Raw genomic sequence first — 24051 nt, 5'->3', positions numbered from 1 at the left:
CTTTCGCTGCTTGACACTTACATGTGAATGCACCTTAAGACATACTTCACACGACGCAGCAAGCGTCAAGCAGCGGAGCAGCAACCAATCAGTGAGACGATATTTACAGTGGCGTAAACAATACCGCCTGCTGATTGGTTGCTGCTCCGCTGCTGGACGCTTGTTGCGTCCAGTGTGAATTAGGCATTAGGTTTGTTCGCGTCGCATGCTCCAACATGTTCCAATATGCTCCTATCATAACTCTTAGGGTGAAATCACACGGTGCGGAAAAAGACTGCGAAATAGAGAATGCGTCATTGAATTTCCGCACCGTGTGATTTCACCCTTATTCACTCCACGCGTTTGATAGAGTACTTAGCGCTGATTGGTTGCTTCAATGACGCATTCTCTATTCCGCAGTCTTTTTCCGCACCGTGTGATTTCACCCTTACGATTACGACTAAAATTTTTGTACGTGTGATGACCTTAACGTATACTTAGTATTTCCCTAGACTTTCGTATACGTTTCTTTTCAAGAATAGACCCCCAGGAGGAAAAAAGAGAAAGAAAGATGAACTGGTGCAAAAAGAACAAGCCTGATATCTGCATGAGGATTTGGAGACAAAAACCTGAGAAAGGACTTACAGGCCTTTTTCCTGTAACCACAAAATGCCCCGCGCACTACTGCCCTCTGAAGAAGTGGATATAAACTACAAAACAGTATCTTTTTTGTGATGCTCCTGATGAAAATAAATCACTGAAATCACTGAAATTTCTATTAATTTGATAGATTTTTGTTATTTCAGCGATTTCAGCGATTTATTTCCGTCAGGAGGATCGCAAAAAAGTGGATATTGTTGTATGGTTGGTTGACATCCACTTCTTCAGAGGGCGTTAGTGCGCAAGACATTTTGCGGTTACAGAAAAAGGACCCTCATGCCCTCTCTCAGGTTTCTCTCAGATTTGGGCTAACGCATGTGAATACTGAACAGATTTCTGTACTTGAGTATTTTCGATCAGATATATTTTTAAGTTTTGGAAGTTCATCCTAAGAACTAGTTCGATAGCGGATTCTTTATCATAGATATTGATTGAGTAGTCAACCGACATGGCTTCGACTAAGGTCGACTGGGGACAGTGCGCCGATGAACAGGATAAATTGGCATCGAAGGTAAAATGGGATTGTTGCGGATGCGCTACAACGGTGTAAGCGTGATTCTTTTGATGTTTACGATATCCATTTCATAAATCACATGGAATCACTACTATTGACAATCTCACGACTCACTTTTAGATGATTTATAGCGAATTCGGTCACTTGCACTACACTAGATAAGTGTATACTAAAAGCTGCTTTACATGAAATTAACAAAGTTAAATGTAAAAATATATAAATATTTTAAACGATTAACTATCTACTAATGATATTGTCATGTTATTTAACAAAATATATATGTATTGTTTCATTGTCAAAGTTGATTATATTGTATCACTACATTGAGATATTTTATGCAAAGCAGCTTTTGATATGCACTGATCTAGTGTAGTGCGAGTGATCGAATTCACCATTAGATTCATAACATTTTTGTTTTTATTTTCTTCTGTTGTAACTCGTATACGGTTGATCTATTTCTCGTTTGTTGAAACACGCTATGCCTGGAAAAAAAAAGAAAATAATGTAAGCTTCAGTTGGAACCATCATGTCAAACTGATGTAGCAAGTACATTGATTGTATATCTCGTGTGTAGGTGACGAGTTTGAACTTGGATAAACCGAACTCGACGTCCATTCCTATTCCATCTGTGAAAGATGGAGATTCCAAAAGTGATGACGATACGTCAGAAGAACAGATCTCACCAGCAGAGAAGTCGCTCCTGCAAAAGATCATAAGGATAGGATTAGTGGAAACAACGAAGGATATAGAGATTCAAAGAAAAGATCCAAATTCTCCGTTATATAGTGTCAAAACCTTTGATGCACTTCATCTGTAAATAATTATATGCATATATTCACACATACACACACACACATACATTTTGATTAACTTTCATTTTTACAAGGAGATCTGATTAAAACTAATGCTGTCTAATATTTATGATTCTGAGTATTGACTTAACATATGTTAGAGTTTATACCTATGTATATTGCATTCTTTTTCTTATCTTTATTAAAAAGAAGGAAAGTAATAGATGTAAATACTGATATACATCACACCAATATATAATATATATATATATGTCCAAAATTATAGATCTTAAACAGCATTGATTTAGATTCATCGGTTTTAATCATTACTACTATTGGATGCTTTCTATTTGTCACACAAGTTGACACAAGCATGATTCTTTGTAATATTCAGTGAGTAACAAAGATAAAACGAAACTTGTGTCGATTTGTATCACCAATTGAAAAGCATAGTAATTGTGATATAATTTAATATGATGACATATATATATAAATATATATATATATATATATATAAAAATACGAATATTTCTTATTTTGCATATAGCAAACCTGCCTTGCTAAAAGGGGTTTATGCTTTGGGATTCAATGCACCCTCTAGAATTCAAGAAACTGCTTTACCTACTTTACTCGCTGATCCGTAAGTATTTACCAGAATTATTTATTTTTGATATTCTTGATTTTTCTTAAGGAAAGACAACTTTCAAACTTGCATGAAAATTTTTTTAGACCGCAAAATATGATCGCACAATCTCAGTCTGGTACGGGTAAGACAGCTGCGTTTGTACTTGCCATGTTGAGCCGGGTAGATGTTATGAAGGAGTATCCACAGGTACTTTGTTTGTCGCCAACTTACGAACTAGCGATCCAAACTGGCGAAGTAGCGGCAAAGATGTCGCGCTTCTGTCCTGAGATAAAAATAAAGTACGCTGTAAGAGGAGAAGAAAGTAATATATTGTTCTCTCGTGCAATTTGAATTGTCTATTAAAATAAGTTATTCTCTACGATTAATATTGCTGTAATTGTTTCAGTAAGCCGTGGTTCGAAGATTAGTGAGCATATTATTATAGGAACTCCAGGTAAAGTGCTGGATTGGGGACAAAAGTTTAAGTTCTTCGATCTAAGCAAAATATCGGTATTTGTATTGGACGAAGCTGACGTTATGATTGCTACGCAAGGCCATCAAGATCAGTGTATCCGTATTCACAAGTAATTTTTCCAAGATGTTTAACATTTATGTGATCGAATATGTTGTATATTTTGTGCAAAATATTATAACACTATATTTATTTCATGAATAGATTACTGCCACGTTTGTGTCAAATGATGTTCTTCTCTGCAACATACGAGCCAGAAGTGATGAACTTTGCTGAGATTATAGTCAGTAATCCGCTAATAATACGACTATTAAGAGAAGAAGAAAGTTTAGATAATATCAAGCAATACTATATTAGATGCAAAAATGTAGACGAAAAATACACAGCTATCACTAATATTTATGGCGTGATTACTATTGGGCAAGCAATTATTTTCTGTCATGTAAGATTGATTGTATATTAAATATTAATTACATCCTATAGACAACTTTATAATAAAATATGTCACTATTTTTTAGACGAAGAAAACAGCTAGTTGGTTGGCAGGACAAATGACAAAAGACGGTCATGCGGTAGCAATATTATCTGGTGACTTAACAGTAGAGCAAAGAATTTCTGTGCTGGATAGATTTAGAGCAGGACTCGAGAAAGTTCTCATCACTACAAATGTTTTAGCTAGAGGTAGATACAAAGAAAGGACTTTATCTATTTTTATACTTTATGGATTTGTTGCATATAATAAGAGTGCCTCGCACACTTTCCATAAAACGTACCGTAAAAAATAGCCAATCAGAGCTGATTTAAAAACAATATTAAATTTCAAGATCCTGGTAGTATGAGTTAATATTGTTCAGAAAGTCAGAAAAAAATTCTGGTGTTTTATAAGATAATTTTAGGAAGATATCCTGAAAAAATTTCGAATATTAATTATGATAACGACCACCACATATGTATATACATACGGTACATAAACTTTTATCTGTGTTTAAGTAAGTATAATATGTTGATAATAAGTTACTATTTTCACAGGCATCGATGTAGAACAGGTAACGATAGTAGTCAATTTCGATTTGCCGATGGATCAAAATCGGCAAGCCGATTGCGAAACATACTTACACAGAATCGGAAGAACGGGACGGTTCGGCAAGTCAGGCATCGCCATTAATTTAATCGACTCAGAATACGCGATGGAATTGTGCCGGACTATAGAAAAACACTTTGGCAAGAAGATTCATTATCTCGATGCAGAAGATGCAGATGAAATCGAGAAAATCGGAGCTTAGATTAATATGGCTTTTTATCATGGATATATCTAGGCTTTAATATACTATTTTTTAAAGCGGACTTCTCTTTGTATTTTGAATATAAAATGAGATATTTCTTTTCCAACTATATAACTGTACACTACAAAACCGCTTTTCTACTGTGTTACATTTTTTTCTTTCGCATCCATGTTTGGTATATTTTATTGGATCGAAATAAGATTCAAAATTGGAAATATTTTTATGTTGCATATGTTAACTGCACGCATACGCTGTCTATTCAATTAATTAAAATTCACTTCGTTTGTCAAGGAAAAACTTGCGGAATATTTTTTTTCCAACTATAATTTTACTTATAATCAAAATGCACTCGATGTACAGTAAAGTACATCGAGCAAAACAATGTATACAACAAATTATGTTAAAAATTTAAACGGATATTTTCATGTATGTAATATAGGAAAGTAACAGAAAAGCATAATATAAGAATATTTTTTTATTACGTTTGTCTCTTTTAAGTAATCGCGCGCGATATGATTTGATCAGCCTGAATATCTTCTTAAATGTTTATAGTTTCAGAAAATATCAGTTTTAAACTCTACGAGCGTATATTCTGAAATTATAAATGTCAATAAATCGATATTTAAGATGATCACTGTGGACTAGGCCTCGAATAAGATGGTAATATAGTTGTAAATTTCTTATATTGTGATTAAAAATTATTTCGGCATATTTATATTAATTTGAATAATTGTTTAAAAAGGACAAACAATATAATGTAATAACATATTTATATCTATTCTAAATAAAAATTTTCGCTCTATCCTTATCAATCTTATTAATCATTTACTTACTTGCCACAATCTATATAGCAATGTTATTAAGTATGGCATGGAGAGGTAAATTGTAATTTTAACACACATTTATTCAGACGGAAAATAAATTTAACAATTGCAAAATCATGAAAGCCTAAATAATTAACCTTCCACAATTAATACACGCACATTTATTTTTACATTTGCGTCTTTAATGAATATTATAACTAGAAAACTGTATAAAATGTTGAATAAACTACTCATTTTTATAATTGTATTTATGAAACAATATAAATCTGGAATATCAGGAATATAGCGATGAATAGAATTCAAGAATTATTATTGTTATAAATTGGTTGAAATTGTCGATTCATCGTAATTCTACATTCTGTATAAACACGTTAACAAGTTCGTCTCACATAGTGAATTTTTTTACATTATTATTTATTAAATGCATTTGTATTTGAAATATTTACGTATATACCGTACAAGTTGAACGAAATAAAAAATCAAGCGTTTTTCATATAAATAGATTCTCATAACATTACAGATTCGTAAAACAAAATAAGTAGAAATGGTTTTTCATAAAAATAGCTTCATACTACACGAGTGGTATTTTATCGCCTGTAATGTTTCGATCGAAGTACAAATTGTACGAGATAGTACGGACATCTATTTTATTCCGTTTGAACAAAATTGATGTTTAAAGTTTTTTAAACAATGTAGCATAGTACAATCGCATTTCATTACAAACAAGAGTGTAACTCATGGGCTGTCTTTCTCAGTCTTTGTGTTTTACTTTTTACATCATGCCACCCATACCACCCATTCCACCCATTCCACCCATACCGCCCATACCACCCATCGGTGGTTGAGGTTCCTCCTTAGGTATCTCGGTGACGACTGCTTCTGCCGTCGTCAACAACGATGCCACACCGGCAGCGTCCGTAAGTGCTGTTCGTACGACTTTCGTGGGATCGATGATGCCCTTTTCGATCATATCGACGTACTCGTTCTTAAGGGCATCGTAGCCTAGCTTGCCCTCGCTTACTTTGGCCACTACCACGCTGGCATCAACACCGGCGTTCTGCGCGATCTGCAAGCATGGCATACGCAAAGCATTCGCCACGATCTTTATTCCAGTTTCTTGATCACCGTTCACAGCCTTAAGCTGTTGTAATATCGGTATGCATCTCAACAATGCGGTGCCACCTGTAAAAAAAAATAATGTTATATTTAACATGTATGCGAGCTACGTGAAAACGAGCTGATGAAAATAAAAATTCACCTCCGGGAACGATTCCTTCCTCGACGGCGGCACGAGTGGCGTTGAGCGCATCATGTACACGGTCTTTCTTTTCGTTAACTTCCACCTCACTGCTTCCGCCAACTCTCAGGACGGCGACGCCTGACGCTAACCTTGCCAAACGTTCCTGCAGCTTCTCTTTTTCATAATCGGATGTGGTGTTTTCAATTTGATCCCTGATTTGATCAGCTCTTCTATCGACATCAATCTTTTTTCCCTTGCCTTTTAAGATGAGAGTGTCGTCCTTTGTAATGATGACTTCTCCCACCTGACCCAAGTCGCTTTGCTAGAGAAAAAAAGTATTACATTCGTTAAAATGTGGCCGATGAATGCGCTAGACAACTTAGTAGTAGAGCAGTTGCCTATAAAGTAACAAGTTCAGGTTTGATTCCCGCTCCTGTCATTACTTAACTTTATTATTTAGATAGAAAAGATATTGTTCCATTATTAAGAAAAATTAGAAATTACAAGTTTTAAACTTAAATAAGATCAAAGTTACTTGTGAAATCAATTTTAACTGGAGTAATGTGACTCCGTATGAAAACAAAATTCAACAAATTGATAGATTTCGAGTTCAAATCCTGACTTTTATCCTATGCCTAAATTTATAAAAGGTTTATTGGAAAGTTGAAGTTATGAGATATGAGGAGTACAATATGAATAAGTAATCCTTTTTGAAAACAATAAAATGATACAATTAAGTTACTATTAGATTGAATAGATACCTGAATATCTTCTAATTTGATGAGATTGGCGTCATCACCGAACACAATGCCACCGGTGGATATCGCCATATCTTGAAGAGTGGCCTTTCTATTGTCACCAAAACCGGGAGCTTTAACCGCAGCCACTTGCAGCCCAATTTTCAAACGATTAACAACAAGGGTCGATAAAGCTTCCCCATCCACATCCTCAGCGATTATGACAAGAGGTTTGCGTTGTGAGTTTGCCAATTCCAAAGCGGGTATGATGCTTTGAACGGAAGAGATCTTTTTCTCGCTAAAGAGAAGGAGCGCGTCTTGGAACTCGATTTTGGCTCCTTTACTGGAGTTGATAAAGTATGGAGAAATGTAACCTCTGTCAAACTTCATTCCCTCTATGACCTCAAGTTCGTCGATGAGCGTTTTGCCATCTTTCACAGTGATCACACCTTCCTTCCCGACCTTCTTCATAGCGTCCGAGATCAAGTCACCGACGGCTTTGTCACCGTTAGCGGATATCGTTGCCACTTGAGCGATTTCTTCGGGTGTTGTGACAGGTTTGCTCAGAATTTTCAATTCATCTTTGACTTTATCTACTGCTAACATTACACCTACAAAGTCATAAATTGTTTAAAGTTATCTCATAAAGAAATATTCATATTTTCATATTTTCATATTTCATAAAAATATTATGTATAGTAAAAATAATGTATATAGTAACAATGTATATATATATATATGCATGTATATATAGTCATTTGAAGTAGAGAGCGATATAAACATGAACCGTTTATTGTATAAATTGATACACTTACCTCGTCTGATTTCTACGGGATTGGCACCTTTGCTGATTTTTTCAAATCCTTCTTTGGCTATTGCTCTAGCTAATATGGTTGCAGTAGTAGTACCGTCTCCAGCTTCTTCATTGGTATTATTAGCTACATCCTGTACCAACTTAGCTCCGATATTTTGAAACTTGTCCTTTAATTCAATACCCTTTGCTACAGTCACGCCGTCCTTTGTGATTTTTGGGCTTCCCCAGCTCTGCTCCAGAATAACGTTACGTCCTTTAGGGCCCATTGTTACGGCAACGGCGTCTGCTAAAATATCTACACCTTGCAACATCAAGGCACGAACTTCAGCCCCAAAACGCACGTCTTTGGCATAAGTACGTGCCTGCAGCTGACGCAGAGCAGCTCCTCTCAATACAGTAGGTAATCTATGCATCTATAAAAAAAGTACATAATGTATGTTAATTAAGGATAATTTATTTTTCACTAATATGCTTAATCCTAACTTCTGATGCAATCATTAATAACATTTTGGGTTCTCACATATTCCCCATCTGCCATTATTTCAAACAAAAAAAATATATACGAAAATCCTATATACATATTTTATATATATTATATAGATTTTTATGCAATATAAATACAAGAACAGGCTTCTCTAAACAATTAATAGGTCGTCATGGTTAATAGCACGCACGTGCCATCCAATGCCGTGTTTCGTGAATGATAATAAAATACAAATAAGAAATGAGAGATAAAAATTCTAAATTTAGTTCTTTCATCACATTTCTCTGACGTTACTTGTAAATGCAAACATTTCGCAATTTAACAAAACAAGTTTCGTTGAACACTAAATAAGTTGCGTGAGAGCGATTTATCACGGATAACCGAAGTCAATAGTACTCAATAATGAGTTACTCCGGGAACGCGGTTATGTAAACGTTCCGCGTGGCGTGGCGATTGAAGGTTAATGTTTAACAGAAATTATCGCGGGATCTGACTAAAAATCGTTCGATTAACCGCATACTTTCTCTCGCACAAATTGCTTGCGAAGAAACGAAAGTAATATTCCGTCGAACGATCGCGAAGAGATCGAGTGCGAACGATATTTTACCCGGCCGGCTAAAAATTCGTTCCGGCGAAGTTTCTCGAATTTCCCGGAGAAGCACGTGGCACGGATTCGCGGCTCAATCGCTTCACCTTCGATCCTTGGGGTAATTCTTTGATGGACGATCGATGATCGGTGTTGGAAGCCGAGCGTGCTGAAAGTCGATAACGGCGTGATCGAACGTTGTCTTCGCTGATAAAAGACGAGTGGAATGAACAGGAATGAGGAGACGAGGAACGTGCGATATCACATGGATGCGGTGATCGGAGTCGGGGGGAAAGGGGGATTATTCACGCATGCGCGACAGTAACTCTCAGTAGCGTATCATATCGCGTGGCCTGAAGCCTCGTGTAAACAACTGTTCTTCCGAACGCGGCAAAGTTATCGCGTGGCGAATATTCTAGAAAGTACGGCGACTCCGCGCAATTCCGCATGATAGAAATGATGCAATCGGCCGGCCGCTGACGATCACCTTTTTTTCCTTCTCCCATTATGCCGTTTTTGCATAGATGTTTGTGGAGACGATTACTCCAAGTTACAATTTCGACCAAGTTCATTCAGAATGCAGTAAACGAACTTTATTATACCGCAAGTACACGCGGAATAATTCTACAGTAAGCCATTATACCGAAGTTTGAGCCTCAAACTGTAAGAAATTTAATTCCCAATGTTACCAAACCAAATTTACAAACAAGTATTACGCGATTTTACATAAGAATCAAGAAAAACAAACAAAAAATTTACCTATCTGTCAATGAATCTACAGATTACATTAAATGATTAAACCAATAAAAGAATCGTGCTCAAATTTAGCTGTAAAATCAGCTTTAAAACGATAAAAGAATTATGCTCAAATTTTAGATGTTCGGATGTATATTATATAGTAATTCTGAAATTTTTATACTTTTGGTACTGTTTTTAGATGTGACGTACATCCTCAAAGATGCCTACATCCTAAGAATATTCCTAGGACGTTCCCCGAATAAAGGCTACGTTTACACCGTGCGCTTAGTCCGCGACCTATATGATGTCTTTATTTAATATACAGGATAAACAAGGACGTCTATTGTATAGGCCGCGGACTAAATGCACGGTGTAAACGTCGCCAAAGTCCGGGCTACGTTCTCACGAGTCTTCGCGCGTTATATAACGCTCCTTTTTTCATGGTCGTGATCAATGTACGATAACGGGGGGCGGGGGGGAAGGGAAGGGTAGAGACGACGTTAGCAACCGCGGAAAGGAACTTTCGAGAATATCGCGTTGCGCGCATGCGCGTACTGCTCCGCTTCACTACCGGTCTGCTGCTGCTCCTTGCTGCTCCTCGCGGTTCAGATTTAGGTTACACAACGCGCACGAGTTCACGAGTGCGTGTTCGTCGCCGGTTTCGTACTCTGACCGACTCGGTGATTGTGAAGGGATCGCGATCATGGTGAGTTATTTATTGTTGCATACACGGTTCTCTGTAGATCGTTGTAAGAAAGAGGAACGATAGCGAGAATGCCTTCTTCTTCGCGAGAAAAATCCACGTGGCGCGAGACACGCTGTTCCGTGGTCATTTTCCGATAACTCTTAAATAGTTTGGTATCTGCACAGCAACGCTTCTTTTACTCGCGCTTATTATGTACTCGCATGTTGTGTTATCTCCGAAGTCACCGTTCGAAAACAGATTCGGAAGATGTTTCTCGTCGTGTATATCCGATCACTTCGAGGCGAATTGCATTTGTTTAAGTTTGTCGAGATAATAGACGAGGATAATCGGTATCTCTCGACTGTAATTGTATCCTTGTCGTTTGTTCGTAGGTAATTCGTAATAATTTTAATCTCTACACGAAGTAATCGAATATGCAGGTATCTCTAACTTTTGCTATATGAAATTCCGTTTGTAACTTTCATCATAATTTCTTTTTTGTCAAATTTTGTTAATATCTTAAATTCACGAAAAAGTTTCAAGATGATGGTTAAGTACACACAAGTCAGGGTCGAATTAAATTTAACCACAAATTTTGTAAAATTAGTTGTTAATTCAGTTAGAATTAATTAACTTTTGCTATAGGAGAAATTCCGTTGGTGAATTTCGTCATCGTTCACTTCTTTTTCTGTCAAATTTTAATACTCTTGTATCCATGAAAAAGTTTGAAGATGATTAAGTTACACACGAGTTGGTGTAGTCGAATTAAATGTAATAAATTTTATGAATTTAGTTAATTAAATCAAAATTGATGGATTAATTAATGGATTAATTATCTCATTCTTGACATTAACACCTGAAGTTGAGATATTCATAATATTAGTAATTAATTGTAAACATTTATGTATTTTCAGGCCGCTGCCAATGTTGTGAAGAGACTGATTCCTCTTTTTGACAGAGTCCTTGTACAAAGGGCCGAGGCTATTACCAAAACGAAAGGTGGTATTGTACTGCCAGAGAAAGCTCAAGCAAAAGTTTTGCGAGGCACAGTTGTGGCCGCAGGCCCTGGAGCGAGAAACGATGTGTGTACAAGAATATCTTGTTCATATTTTTAAAAAATAGTTCTCTAAATTATCTGTTAATAATTATATTATCTTTTTCTTTGTCATCAGAAAGGAGAACATGTGCCTTTAAGCATTAAGATCGGAGATGTTGTGTTACTTCCTGAATATGGCGGCACAAAGGTTGAACTTGAAGACAATAAGGAATATCACTTGTTCCGCGAGTCGGATATATTAGCCAAAGTAGAAGTTTAACTCGTTGAATTTAAGTTTCCAGTTTTGTAAATGCTACAAGTTATTCTTCTATAATTTCATCAATTAGCAGCAAAAAATATGTACACAGTTTTGCATATGTAATTAAAAAAGTTTTGTTTAACTTGATAAAAACACCTACTTTTTTCTATTGCTGCTAAAATGCTATTATTTTTTACTGTACATAAAGTTTTTCTGATAAAATAAAACGTTTGCTTATTGCATTTATTTGGTTATTGTACACAATTTCATATATTAATCATTTGAATATGAGCGCTTTACAATTATATGGCGATTAATTATCATCGATAATTTTCAGATAGAATTTTAAATGTCCAATTTTTATGACACTGGAACGATTGATCTTAGAAATTATATATTAATGAGAAAATATTAAATTGTAACACAGAATTATATATATATATATAATATTCATATATTTCGAAAAAATATTCACATGGTCTTTATTGAATAAAATTATTCAGTTATTTTAATTTAATACCTTTCTTCACACCCGCTTTGATACCCGAGATCTCACCTGCATAACGAGTCAATTCCTTTCTCACTTCTCTCACCTGTAAGAAATAATTTTTTAAAATTTCGTATAAAATATTCGAAGAGCTCTTGTGTATGTCAGTAACAATAGTAAACATTTAATCTTTATACGTACCGCGCCCTTTCTGCGAATTATGGCTTTACGATATTTGTTTCTGTGCTTCACTCGCGGATTGCGCAGTTCTTTCTTGCGGTAAGGAGTGAGACCTCTGTTCTTCGCCATTTGATACGTTATCGCTCTCTTGGCATCTTCTTCGTTCACAGTATTCAGAACGGTATCATCTTTTTCATCAGTTACAGATTCGTCATTGTACTTTTCTTCAGTATCTAGATCTTCATCCATGCTTGTTTCTTCATCTGTACTATTAGATAATAACTTCTCTTTTTGCATTACTGCTTTTCTTTTATCTATCAACTTCTTAGTAAAGTTGGTAAGTCTTGGAATCTTTTTACTACTTTGTACTAGAGAACCATCTGATATGCTATAAAGAGGTCGACCTTCCTTAACCGCTTTCAGTATCTCTGTCACTTGCTCTAACAAATCTCCCTGCTCCGATTGCAATTCGTCGAGCAGTTGATGATATTGCTCCAGACGCTTCACAACTGGATGCGTTTTTATTGGCAGATCCTTCATTTTCAGCATCAAACAAAATGAGATATTTGTGCAATAATTTAATATAACTTCATACTTAGTTCTGATAAAAGTTACTGCTTTACATTCAGGACATGTTCCATCTTTGACTAATTCAAGAAAAGGTGCTAAAATATCCTTTGCTTCCGACATGTATTCTGTGATAAAAGCAATTATTTATTCAATGCAATAAATACTTTTAATGAGATTATTCATCTTTTTGTTTATAATTATGTAACAGCATACAAAAAAATATAGTTTTTATTTATGTTACAAAAAAATATTGATTTTGAGAGTTTAATTCATTAATTAAAATTAATTAGATTAAACTAATCATTATTATTATAAATGATAATTACTACAATTAGCAATAAATCAGTAATAAAATGTGTCTTTAATATCATTATGAAGTACCTTTAAAAGTATTGATCATAATCATAAAAGATTCCTTGTCAGACACTTGTTTTCTGTCCTCTCGAACAACTGTGCTGTCTTCTATAATTTCAGCTACCTTGTTTTTATTCAAATTTGAACCATCAAGAGCTAAATGTTGTCCCATTGCTCTTAAATGCAGCCTTTTTCCTTCTTCTTCTTCCATCTCTGCATTAATCAAATCTTTTTGAGGCGCCGATGCATAATCTGTATATTTAAAATCTGACGAGTAAAAAGCTTTTGCTTTGCTGCCCCAGGCTCTGTCGTTTGGCATATCGTAATCTTCTTGTATCCCTTCGATGTCAGATTCCATTGAATCTTGTTGATCGTCTGATTCTTCCTCATTGTCATTTTTTAGACCAAGAACTTCATCGTCACTATCAAAATTTTCAATAGTACGCTGTTTCCTTACTTTTTCTAACAATTTCTTTTCAGTTTCTGTATATTCTTCTTCTGAATCTGTCACATCATTCATATCCACATCTTCAATATCGTCTTCCATATCATCAGTGTTCTCCTTAATCAGAGGTTTCCTTGTTCTAACATGGATAGAAATAAATTCATAAATAGAAATATTTCATTTTCATAAAATAGTATAGAATGAGCGTGCAATCAAAATTAAAGTATTCTGGAGTACATTTCAAAACATCTCTGAGGAAAATTTTACTCCAAAAATATTATTCCAAACATATAACATATTATAATATAAAGAGTAAAATCTTCCTTTGAGAGGATGTTTTGGAATGCCCTGATGTATAAAATTTTCAAAATATAAATATTAAAAAATAAAATTAATCCAACACATCACTTATTCTAATCTTTCAAATGGAATTGCTTAATTAATATTGTATTCAACTTTTATTATTATAATTAAATTAATCAAACTTTATTCAAGGATATAGTCATCTTTTTATTTTAATCTTTATTGATAAATTTTTTTAGCTGTTACCTTTTTTTGCGAACCATATTTGCAAATGATATAAAAGTGTTTCGAAGAAATATAGAGTGTTTTTCAACAACGTGTGTTTTACACTTCTTCGTTGATAAATGTGGTTATGTGACTTGTCTCCTTCCGAATCCTTCCACGGAGTACAGCGCTACAGCTAGAAGCTAGAATCTTACCACCTGGTGGCAACACGGCGGCTTAATTCCTTAAGGCCATCACACGCATACAAAAATTTTAGTCGTAATTGTAAAGCCCAGTGTCCACGATGCTAGAAATCTGTCCGAGATCTCGGATGAAGAAAGAACTGACCAATCGCATTGATCATGTGACTAAATTGTTTAAATGTAATTGGTTAATTCTTTCTTCTCTCCCCGAGATCTCGGACCAATTTCTAGCATCGTGGACACAAGGCTTAAGGCCGTAGGCAAATCGCCCATTCACAGTCGAGCGTTTAAAAGCGCGAGATCTTAATTTTGATTGTGATTGGTCGATTTGTTTGCGACCTTACGATTACGACTAAAATTTTTGTACGTGTGATGGCCTTTAAATATAAGGCCTGACTATGAATACGGGCCTCTATGTGCTCGCGGCTAACTTTAACTAAATGCTTTGAAGCGTTTGATGGACCAATCAGAAGAAAGGATTTTACATATTGACCAATTAAAAAACGTTTAAAGCAATTATTAGCATCGCGTTGACCGTATTAAAATACATATTATGATCTCCATGACAATATATATAGCCTTTTACAATACAAAATAATAATATTGAATAATAGGAAAACCATTCGACGCGATATCAAAAAGGGACAACGATGAATGAAATTTGATTATTTCAAATTACGATCTTCTCCCGTTTAAAATATTATAAGTACCTATATATAATATTTGAATCCGCCGCCTACTCTATTTATATTTTTTACAATATTTTTGAAGTAATAAGAAATTAACAGCGACATAGAAATAAAAGCATTTTTCGAGGACATTGAATGTATATTTAATACGTGGCACGATCTACATTTAATGTTACAGAGTCTATTGGCGATCAGAGAGTCGTAATAGTATCATGAGCTGGTTTCTTTCTTTTTTTACGCCTTCTAACAGGTTGTAGAGCGACGATGCGCAAGTAGCTCAATTCCCGCTCTCTTCGGTGTTCCTCGATATTAATCTTGTTTAGGAGATAGGGACCGCTAGTCATCATGCCGATTGCTCCAAGTGGCGCTAGAAATACTATGGCAATTACGGATATCCTCACCACGTCGAGGGCTAATTCTATTTTCGTGGGATCGCCTTCTTTTCTGGCACGTTCAAATGCCATCGGCGCTAATGCTGCCTAATTTTCGAAATATCAACATTCATCGAATTATTAATTTTGTTAGATTTTCGATAGAGAATTTACTGCACAGAAAGAATGGTTTTACTGAAGTGTTTAAAACTTTAGCTCATTATAAATCTAACAAAAATTATGTTAGATATGACTATCTATTAAGTTATTATTATTTATAGACGCTCAGGCGGATTGTTAGAATGTCGCAACTTTTTACAGCATCATCATCATGCTTGAGCGTTCTACATAATAATTATTTTGATGGCTCAATATATTTATTTTCGGATCTGTATCTAGTGTAATTTTTACATACTTCAACGAAATCGTTATTTCACGTGGAAATGGAAAAAAAAAACTCTTTTTACCTGCATAGTCCCTTTTGGTACCCAAGCTATGGCGATGAAGAGTCGTTCTTTCCAAGTAAAAGGCATTCGAATCGTTGTTAAAAAGGCAGTAGTACTGCGCACCTAAACTTAGAAAATTGTATGAAATTTTTTGCAGCATTGTAAAGTATATTTATTTATGAGATATATAATATAATAAAGAAACATTATTATTGCGAAAGAATTAAAATTCAAGTTTTATTCTAAACTAAGTCAAATAAAACTATGTGAGGTTAGCCCCCCAATATTAAAAAATCCAAAATTATCTTTTTGCAAACGTTTATCCCCCTCTAGTTTAAAAGTTATAAACTAATTAATTTTAAGAAAGTCAATTTCACGCCTTCAATTTTAAGTCTTACAATCTTTGTCTAAACCTTTTATTCGAAATTGCATTTGTTTTTGAAATATTCGATTATATCCAGACTTTTGGAACATCCTGTATAAGTTTTATACAATTATGTACAAAATTAAAGTAAATAATTAAATTATAAAACATTTTATGGTTGCAATAACTATAAAAAGGTTTAATCAATTGTACATTAATTTTAAGTATAAAATTTATATACATGTTGCTATCCCATTTATGTTTTTTCCCTAATTAATGTCGTAAACTAATATTCACTTTTCGTGTCTCGTTCGACACGTGTAACTTACGGATATTCCCATGAGTACACAAATGAGATAAAGTCCGAATCTGGATATAGGCCAGTTTCTAAAATCAATATCAGCACCAATCACGCCTCCTAAAATCGGTTGTACGAAATGCCATAAAAAATAAAACGCTCTGTGAAAAGGTGTTGTCTGCAACATAAAGAGAATAATCAAAATTAATTTTTTTATATGAAACTTTAATTTTTAGCAAAGATGAAAAAAGACACATATTAACACGTTCCGTCGTTGGTCCAATTTTACGTGATTTGTTGTTTACATCGGTAGCTCATACGGTATGGTTGTTATATTTGTGTTTCATAATCTAATATAAAATGTATTTCATAATGATTATAGAAACTACAAAAATTATTATTCTAAACAAGAAGACCTAGAGTACAAAATGCAACGCAGAATAAAAAAAGAAATTTACTAAAATTTAAAACACCTTATATAAAAATATTTACTAATATAAATAAGTATTTAATTAATAAGCATTTCATGAGTAAAACGATAAAATAAACAATTATGACAATATTTTATGTTAAAACATAAATAGAATAAATATAAATACTGTTTGTTGGGACAGTCCTTACAAAATATTGCAACTTTTAAAGCTGAATATCTTCTAACTGTTGTGTCTATCTTGTTAATATTTTTCTATTAATCGATCATTTTTATATAAAATAAGAAATTAAAGATTAACATCTATTTTAATAATTATTAAAGTGATGATACACGATATTTTAAATAGAAAGGTGATCGCAGGTCTATGTGAATCATTGATGATTTACGGCATACCAATATCGCATCGTACATCATAATTACGTATTCACGTATGATATCAGAATTTTATGATTGTGTTTCTTTTAATAATATTTTATGATTATGTTTCTTTTATATACAGAATATCAACTTGAACGAAAAGTGTAATATTAATTCCGAGAAAAATTCTAACCCATTGTATGTACGAAAAGAATGGTTTTATTAAAAACTTGAGCGTGACGTCAATGCCGTGAAAAATTTTAACAAAGTTGTAGCAATCAGTTTGAACGTTTTATATAATTATTTTGATGATCTAAACAAAATTATTTTCAAATCTGTATCTAGCTAAATTTTTAGATATTTTAGCAAAACCATTTCTTTGCATACAACGTATCTACTATTACCTACATCATACGAAATCGTTAAGATTCGCCAACCACGGACGGCTATGAATGATAATATAATAGTAGCGAGATATCCTCCACCTGTGACCGTTAATTTTGAGGCTGCTGTGGTGCACATTAAAGACGCGACAGTTAAACCACCAATGCGATACCACGTTGAATATCTCTAAGGTCCAACATAAAAAAGAGGTATGTTTTTAAAATGTGATGAATAAATTATGTGACGATTAAGAATTATGTATGTAGAATAATGTATTTATTATAGTAGAGTACTATATTTATATTACCAAGGTTTTTTGTGTGTGGGTAATGTTAAAACTTAAAAAGTTAAAAGTTAAGTTAAAAAATTAAAAAATTAATTAATTTTAATTTCATTTAGTTACATTTTAGACTAGTTATATCTTAACTTTAGTTATATTTTATCTTTTTAACTTTATATAGTTATATTTTATTGGTAACTATTAACTTTTAATTTGATTTTTTAATAGTTAACATCAGGATTGGGTAGTTGACGTATAATAGTTGATTATACGGATTATATGCTTATATATTCATGTCCGTCAGAGATGTATTTTTCTAATTTTAAATAATTTTAAATATGTCATTCATTTAAACAAAGAGGTTTGAAAGCGATCCATCGTCATGACCAATCCAAAAATCACAATTTTCTCGAAAAATACGTAGAAGTGCAATTTACTGTTTTACAGGGATTATTTTTTAGTGCTCCAGAATAATCACGCAAAAGCTGATCAAAATTCGTGAAATATATATGCTAGTCCCTCCTTGTTAGTTAACTTTTTAATTTAGTTTTTTAATTTAATTTAAAAAAAGTCAACTTGAAATTATGAAATAAAACAAATTTAATTTTTAACTTTTCAATTCCTTTTTTTTCATTAACTTAACTTTTAATTCAATTAATGGATTAATTTTTATCTTAACTAAGTTAAATTTTCAAGGCTGTTAATTTACTTAACTTAGTTAAAAAAAAAGTTAACTTACTCAACCCTGTTTATTATACATATAATCGAATAAAGAAATGATAAGCTCTCTTCATTTCCGTAAACTTTATTCGCGTACCGCAACGTAAGTGATATTTTAATAAAATATCATAAAAATAGGCGTTAATAAGTCTGCTCTTGTTATTTCAGATTACACGAACGTGCTCTCGCAATACGTGACCTGAATTTTGCAAGCTCTTGGACGCGAGAAAATGAATAAGGTACCTACGTGATTGCGATGAGGGAAAAAGACCAGGGCAAAGCCCAAGATAATTCCTACTATAAGTCCCAGAAGAAAATCTCGAATCCCGCCGGGGATATAGGACCACCACTCTGTTCTTCCATCATCTAGGAAGATGTATGGCTCGCTTTATGGAAAGCTCTTTGTACGTTTAGACTTTTTTGTATAGCTCGCCACCAGCTTGCTCGAAGTCACAAATCGTTAATGTGTTAATCGTGGAAGTTATGAAATATTTATTACATTAATACCGTAATTCGTGGAGTAAGTGTCAGAATATGATTTAGTGAAGATATATGATCTTTGATAGCGATTTTTACTTTTCCTTTATTGAAATTATAATCTGAATGTAAATTAATATCTACAGAAAAACTAATCAATTTTATCAAAATTCTTATTAATATTTTCTATTTCTTGTTGAAAATTTTAAATATTTCCCTTTTAATTATATATATATATATATTTAGGGCTGGGCATGTATTTGAAATACTTTTATTTAAAATACATTATTTACAATACAAGCATATTTTGTATTTGTTATTTCAGCAGATCACATAAAAGTATTATGTATTTTTGGATTTAAAATCGAAAGATTGAAAGATTTTTGTACTTTGTAATTGAAATAATAAGGTTGATTGTCAATGTTAGTATTTAAAATACAAAATACAAAATACTTTCAATCTTTTGTTATTAATATCGAAATACAAAATACGAAACTTTTATATGCTCCCATGAAATACAAAATATTTTCATGTACTCTGAACAAAACAAAATACAAAATATATTTGTCTTACCAATACTGTTTTTCAAATAAAAGTATTTCAAATACATGCCCAGCCTTATATATACTACTATATATACTACATCAATATCTCACTCACGCATGCACATGAATTTTTTCATATAACAATAATGTTTTAATTATACGATAAAAAAAACTACGTGAATTTGCCAATGTATTATTACGTTTTTCTTACGATTTCTGTATACCGTTGCTAAAAACGAAAGAGAAGCAGATAGAAAACAAAGCCACAATGTGGACATCGTCAATGGACGCTGCAGTACACAGCAAGCTGATGAGTCCTTTATCTTCTCCGTACCCCTGTTCAGCTAAGGTGAGCATACAACTGATCGTTATTACAGGGGACATGCAGGCCACAATCGATCTTGAAAAAAATTTACTATATAATTCTTGTATTTTTCTAATAATATAATAATTATACAATTGTTAATCTAGATTATTGTCCTAAATTTTTTAAGATATAACATATCTTTATCAATATTTTGCATGGAAGAAATGCTTTTAACAAAATATCTAAAAAATATTTACGAAATATCTAAAAATTTAGCTAAATATAGATCTGAAAAAAATGTTGCACTGTTAAAATAATTAATTAAGAATCTGAAGTATGATTGTGATAGTAATCCTGCAAAAAGTTTTGACATTTTGACAACTCTAGAGTGAATAATATAATTGCATAATTAACTGCATAATTACCTAAATTAGTAGTTTGTTTGTATAAAAAAACATTATTTTTTGGTCAAACAATGTAAAATTAGAGAAATCTTGCGTATGTTTAGAATTCAAATTATTTGATAAACAAGAATTTCCATTAATCATGGATTTTCATGAGTATCTTGATGGATTAAAAATAGTTGCGGTGTTAACTCACCCCGTCATGAAAGACCAATTCCATGGGAATTCGAGAAGATATTTGCATAAGACAGTGACCGTCAACATCTCGATAGTGCACGGGACGAGCGATAGAATCATTACAAACACCGGATGCGCCCTCAGAGCGGTTGTTGTCAGCTGCAGACCGGCACGTACCATGATGAAGGTTAAGCAGAAGGTTCTGATTTTGGAGGTCGTGCCCGGCCCGATCACATCGTATATATTGTAGACATCGGTATTACGTATTATTACACCAGCAAGAAGCATGCCAAAAATGGGCGGAAGGTTCAGACGAGGAATGTAAGCAAGGGTCCAACCGAGTGCGTAAGAAAAAATGACAAGGATGAAAAGGCCAAATATACTGCCGCCTGGTAGTACCATGTCACCCAGCAAGAAGTATAAAACGGCCCAGGTCAGGAGGGTCATGCCGCTCACAGTCGCGAGCCAGAAGAGATCCGCCCATGTTAGCTGTAGCTCGAAACACGTGAAGATTACATCGGTCACGAGAATCTCTCGTAACATTGGGCTGCAGAAAGTTGCACGGTGACAGCAAGTATTATCATCACGTTCTTCGTCTTCGTCTTCCTCCTCCGCTGTTTGCATCGATCTAGAATGCGTAATTCTATGTTTAATGACTTATATAATTTAAAACATATAGTATCAATATGTTTCGCGATTGCTCAGCTAAATGGAAATGGTTTTGTTTCGAGGATTGCTGTTTAGATATTAATCATATTAAGTATAAAAATATTAAGGTGCTAGAATCATTCGTACGTCGAGATTCACTTACTTCTCTCGTATCTGTTTATTATTCGATTCTTGAGCATCTGCGGAAGTGGATGCAATTGGTTCATCTTCAGAAATAGGTTGCATACGATATAATAACGTTCGCTTTATCCACTTGTACCAATACGGCTTGTATGCATCAAATTGTATTTGAGATTGAATTTCTTATTGGTTTCTGTTGCATGTATATTATATTAATGAACAAATCTGACGGTATTTTATACATTCGCATTTGAAAGTATGTAACATATACACATGACACATGTACTTTGATGTATTTGCTTTAACCAATTTTGCACTACAAAAAGAGACATATTCACTCCAGTCATATATGTATATTTCAAATATTGTCACAGACTATCTATATAAGGTTTGTTCGCGTCGCGCATGCTCCAACATGTTCCAATATGCTCCTACCATAGCTCTTACTCACTCCAACGCGCTTGATAGAGTGAGTAGGAGCTATGGCAGGAGCATATTGGAGCATGTTGAAGCTTATGACGCGAACAAGTCTATAGAATATTACGGGGCGGTATTCATAGTCGATTCTTATATTCAAGACCATCTTAAGTACAGTCTTAAGAAGTCACAAACCAAGAGGGCCGTATTAGCATCTTAAGACATTACTTAAGACAATCTTGAAATAAGAACGGGCTATAAATATCGCCCATAAAATATACATATAGAATTGTTGTCTACTCCTTGGTGTAGAATTAGAAAAGTGAAGCACATGATGGGGTATGGATCGCTCGAATTTCAACCAATCAGACGTCAGTGGCATCATGCATTTCAAGATCATGTTGGTCATGGTGGAATTATTTACGCTAACACAGGAAAGACCGTAATATAAAAATGATTAATAAAATAAATATATGATCGAATATATATAATAAAATAAATTAATAAAACTGATTTTCTTCAACTGCTATTGACGTTTGAATAAATGACATTTCGCCAACTTTGTTTTTCACATTGCCGCTGGCGTTTGAATGGCTAAACTTCCACTATTTTATTGACTACTGCGCATCCTTCGAAATGCTTCACCTTTCTGATTCCACATTACTCAAATATTTTTTTTTCCGTTACTCAAACATTTTGATCCAAAACGCACACATTAAGTTTTTTCAGAACGTGATAATTGTAATAAAATATAGATTTTTAAAGATTTATAATATACGTAACTAAAAAATTCCATTAAAATTTTATTTTATCGAATTCTTGCTGTATGATGTTGTTTTGAGTCTTCTCAATCGTCAACCAAAGACCTCAGAAATACGCAATGTTATTTTTTCTCGGACTTATGTGTAGCGAAGTTTCATCTCTAAATGCAAATAGACGTTATTATCAGCGATGTACTCGTCCTTTAAATTATTCCATAATCGAGACGGTTTCTTCCGTGAAATATTCGCGTTTTTACGCGCCTGTCGTAATATCTTTTCTTAGTGACGAGATCATCGAGGTATATATCCCGTGAAATAGAAAGAGAAGTATGATGGAAAAGAACGGAACATGATAGACGGAGAAGAAGAAACGAGAGAAGCTTTTAAAGGAGGCAGCCGACAGTTCGGAGAACTTCAAAGGATTTCGCGGATATTGAATAATTCCTGGTACGCATCGTCTTATGAAATATTCCTGGTTTAACGAAACGTCACGTTCGACCGGTCAGAAATTCATGTTGGCAAAGTATTATGGCAGATCTGAATATATAATTGCCACGATTATTTTGTGTACGATTGAGTGATCCTTCCTGATCACATCGAGAAGGTTTAATTCGCCTCTCGTCAATATTTAAAAGACGATTTTATCGAAGCGAAGCACGTGCTTCCATTTTCTCTTCGAAAATTCGTAGAGATCGATTCGCAGTCGGGAAGTAATTTTAGTGCGCCGCGATTTTTCATAGCTATACTGACATTAACGATGAATCAAGAAAAATTGCGCGTGCACTGTGGAAAATAGTCTGTAGAAGCAGCTTTCAGTACCTACAATCGAGTTACATAATGTAGGTCGCGCTTACGATCATACCGCGAACTCTTAGAGACTCCGAAATTTGCCGCTTTAGTGGAGAATGACGGTTGAATAGTCGAGGAAAAAAATATGCTCTAAAGCTGATAGTCCGGGAGACCGCGTAAAAAAATCGTGACTATTTTATAAAAACTAGTTTTTTCAAATTTGATTGTATTTAGGATAAAAATGAAAATGCTACAGTCAGCAAGTCAGATGTTAGAACCTCTGGTGCCGACACTACTTCAAAGGCGTTAAAAAAAGTAATGTCACAAAAGCATTTTATAAAAGCTAAAAATTTATCAGCTACGACAAATTTTATACTTATACTATCATGAATTTTGAGATGAGTATATATACATAAGCACACGTTTTCAAGTTTAGGATTTGTGGACGTAATATTTTTTTGACTTCTCAAGATTATTCTAATGCTGTTTCGATGTAAAAATATCGATTTAAAAAAATTAGAATAGAAAATCATGATTTTTCCCAAAAATCAGTTGTAACTTCTTTTTTAC

The 24051-nt window shown here is 33.8% G+C and overlaps 5 protein-coding genes across 7 annotated transcripts; 2 read left to right on the top strand and 3 right to left on the bottom strand.

Moving 5' to 3' along the window:
- Positions 1 to 820: 820 nt before the first annotated feature.
- Positions 821 to 5062, top strand: Dbp80 (putative ATP-dependent RNA helicase Dbp80). Of its 3 annotated transcripts, XM_018459913.1 has the most exons (9): positions 936 to 977; positions 1064 to 1150; positions 1728 to 1966; positions 2492 to 2584; positions 2674 to 2891; positions 2976 to 3153; positions 3246 to 3483; positions 3560 to 3722; positions 4071 to 5062. In XM_018459913.1, the coding sequence occupies exons 2-9, from the start codon at positions 1088 to 1090 to the stop codon at positions 4322 to 4324; spliced, it is 1446 nt and encodes a 481-aa protein (XP_018315415.1). In that variant the 5' UTR covers positions 936 to 977; positions 1064 to 1087; the 3' UTR covers positions 4325 to 5062. The 3 variants fall into 3 exon arrangements, with proteins under 3 accessions (XP_018315414.1, XP_018315415.1, XP_018315416.1); XM_018459912.1 differs by having other exon boundaries at positions 821 to 1150; XM_018459914.1 differs by lacking the exon at positions 936 to 977 and having other exon boundaries at positions 1073 to 1185.
- A 561-nt stretch (positions 5063 to 5623) lies between these two features.
- On the bottom strand, positions 5624 to 9288 carry LOC108730308 (60 kDa heat shock protein, mitochondrial). The gene is made up of 5 exons (XM_018459909.1): positions 9117 to 9288; positions 7941 to 8352; positions 7150 to 7736; positions 6407 to 6710; positions 5624 to 6330 (listed from the first exon to the last, which is right to left on the bottom strand). The coding sequence occupies exons 2-5, from the start codon at positions 8350 to 8352 to the stop codon at positions 5921 to 5923; spliced, it is 1713 nt and encodes a 570-aa protein (XP_018315411.1). The 5' UTR covers positions 9117 to 9288; the 3' UTR covers positions 5624 to 5920.
- A 228-nt stretch (positions 9289 to 9516) lies between these two features.
- Positions 9517 to 11901, top strand: LOC108730292 (uncharacterized). Its single transcript, XM_018459878.1, has 4 exons — positions 9517 to 9616; positions 10230 to 10453; positions 11347 to 11514; positions 11605 to 11901. Exons 1-4 carry the CDS (start codon positions 9517 to 9519, stop codon positions 11746 to 11748), a joined length of 636 nt encoding a protein of 211 aa, XP_018315380.1. The 3' UTR covers positions 11749 to 11901.
- Positions 11902 to 12209: 308 nt separating this feature from the next.
- On the bottom strand, positions 12210 to 14422 carry Sas10 (UTP3 small subunit processome component Sas10). Its single transcript, XM_018459915.1, has 4 exons — positions 14313 to 14422; positions 13346 to 13902; positions 12416 to 13089; positions 12210 to 12320 (listed from the first exon to the last, which is right to left on the bottom strand). The coding sequence occupies exons 1-4, from the start codon at positions 14327 to 14329 to the stop codon at positions 12231 to 12233; spliced, it is 1338 nt and encodes a 445-aa protein (XP_018315417.1). The 5' UTR covers positions 14330 to 14422; the 3' UTR covers positions 12210 to 12230.
- An 898-nt stretch (positions 14423 to 15320) lies between these two features.
- On the bottom strand, positions 15321 to 21647 carry LOC108730310 (sodium/hydrogen exchanger 9B1). The gene is made up of 8 exons (XM_018459911.1): positions 21537 to 21647; positions 20745 to 21353; positions 20062 to 20237; positions 19063 to 19181; positions 17840 to 18001; positions 16673 to 16819; positions 16001 to 16102; positions 15321 to 15641 (listed from the first exon to the last, which is right to left on the bottom strand). Exons 1-8 carry the CDS (start codon positions 21617 to 21619, stop codon positions 15354 to 15356), a joined length of 1686 nt encoding a protein of 561 aa, XP_018315413.1. The 5' UTR covers positions 21620 to 21647; the 3' UTR covers positions 15321 to 15353.
- Between the last annotated feature and the right edge of the window lie 2404 nt (positions 21648 to 24051).

Source organism: Mycetomoellerius zeteki, unplaced genomic scaffold (assembly GCF_001594055.1).
Source record: "Mycetomoellerius zeteki isolate Tzet28-1 unplaced genomic scaffold, Tzet1.0 scaffold89, whole genome shotgun sequence".
Classification (NCBI taxonomy): Eukaryota; Metazoa; Arthropoda; class Insecta; order Hymenoptera; family Formicidae; genus Mycetomoellerius; species Mycetomoellerius zeteki.
Note: the sequence above shows the minus strand (reverse complement) of the source record. Positions and strands in the feature narration are given on the sequence as shown.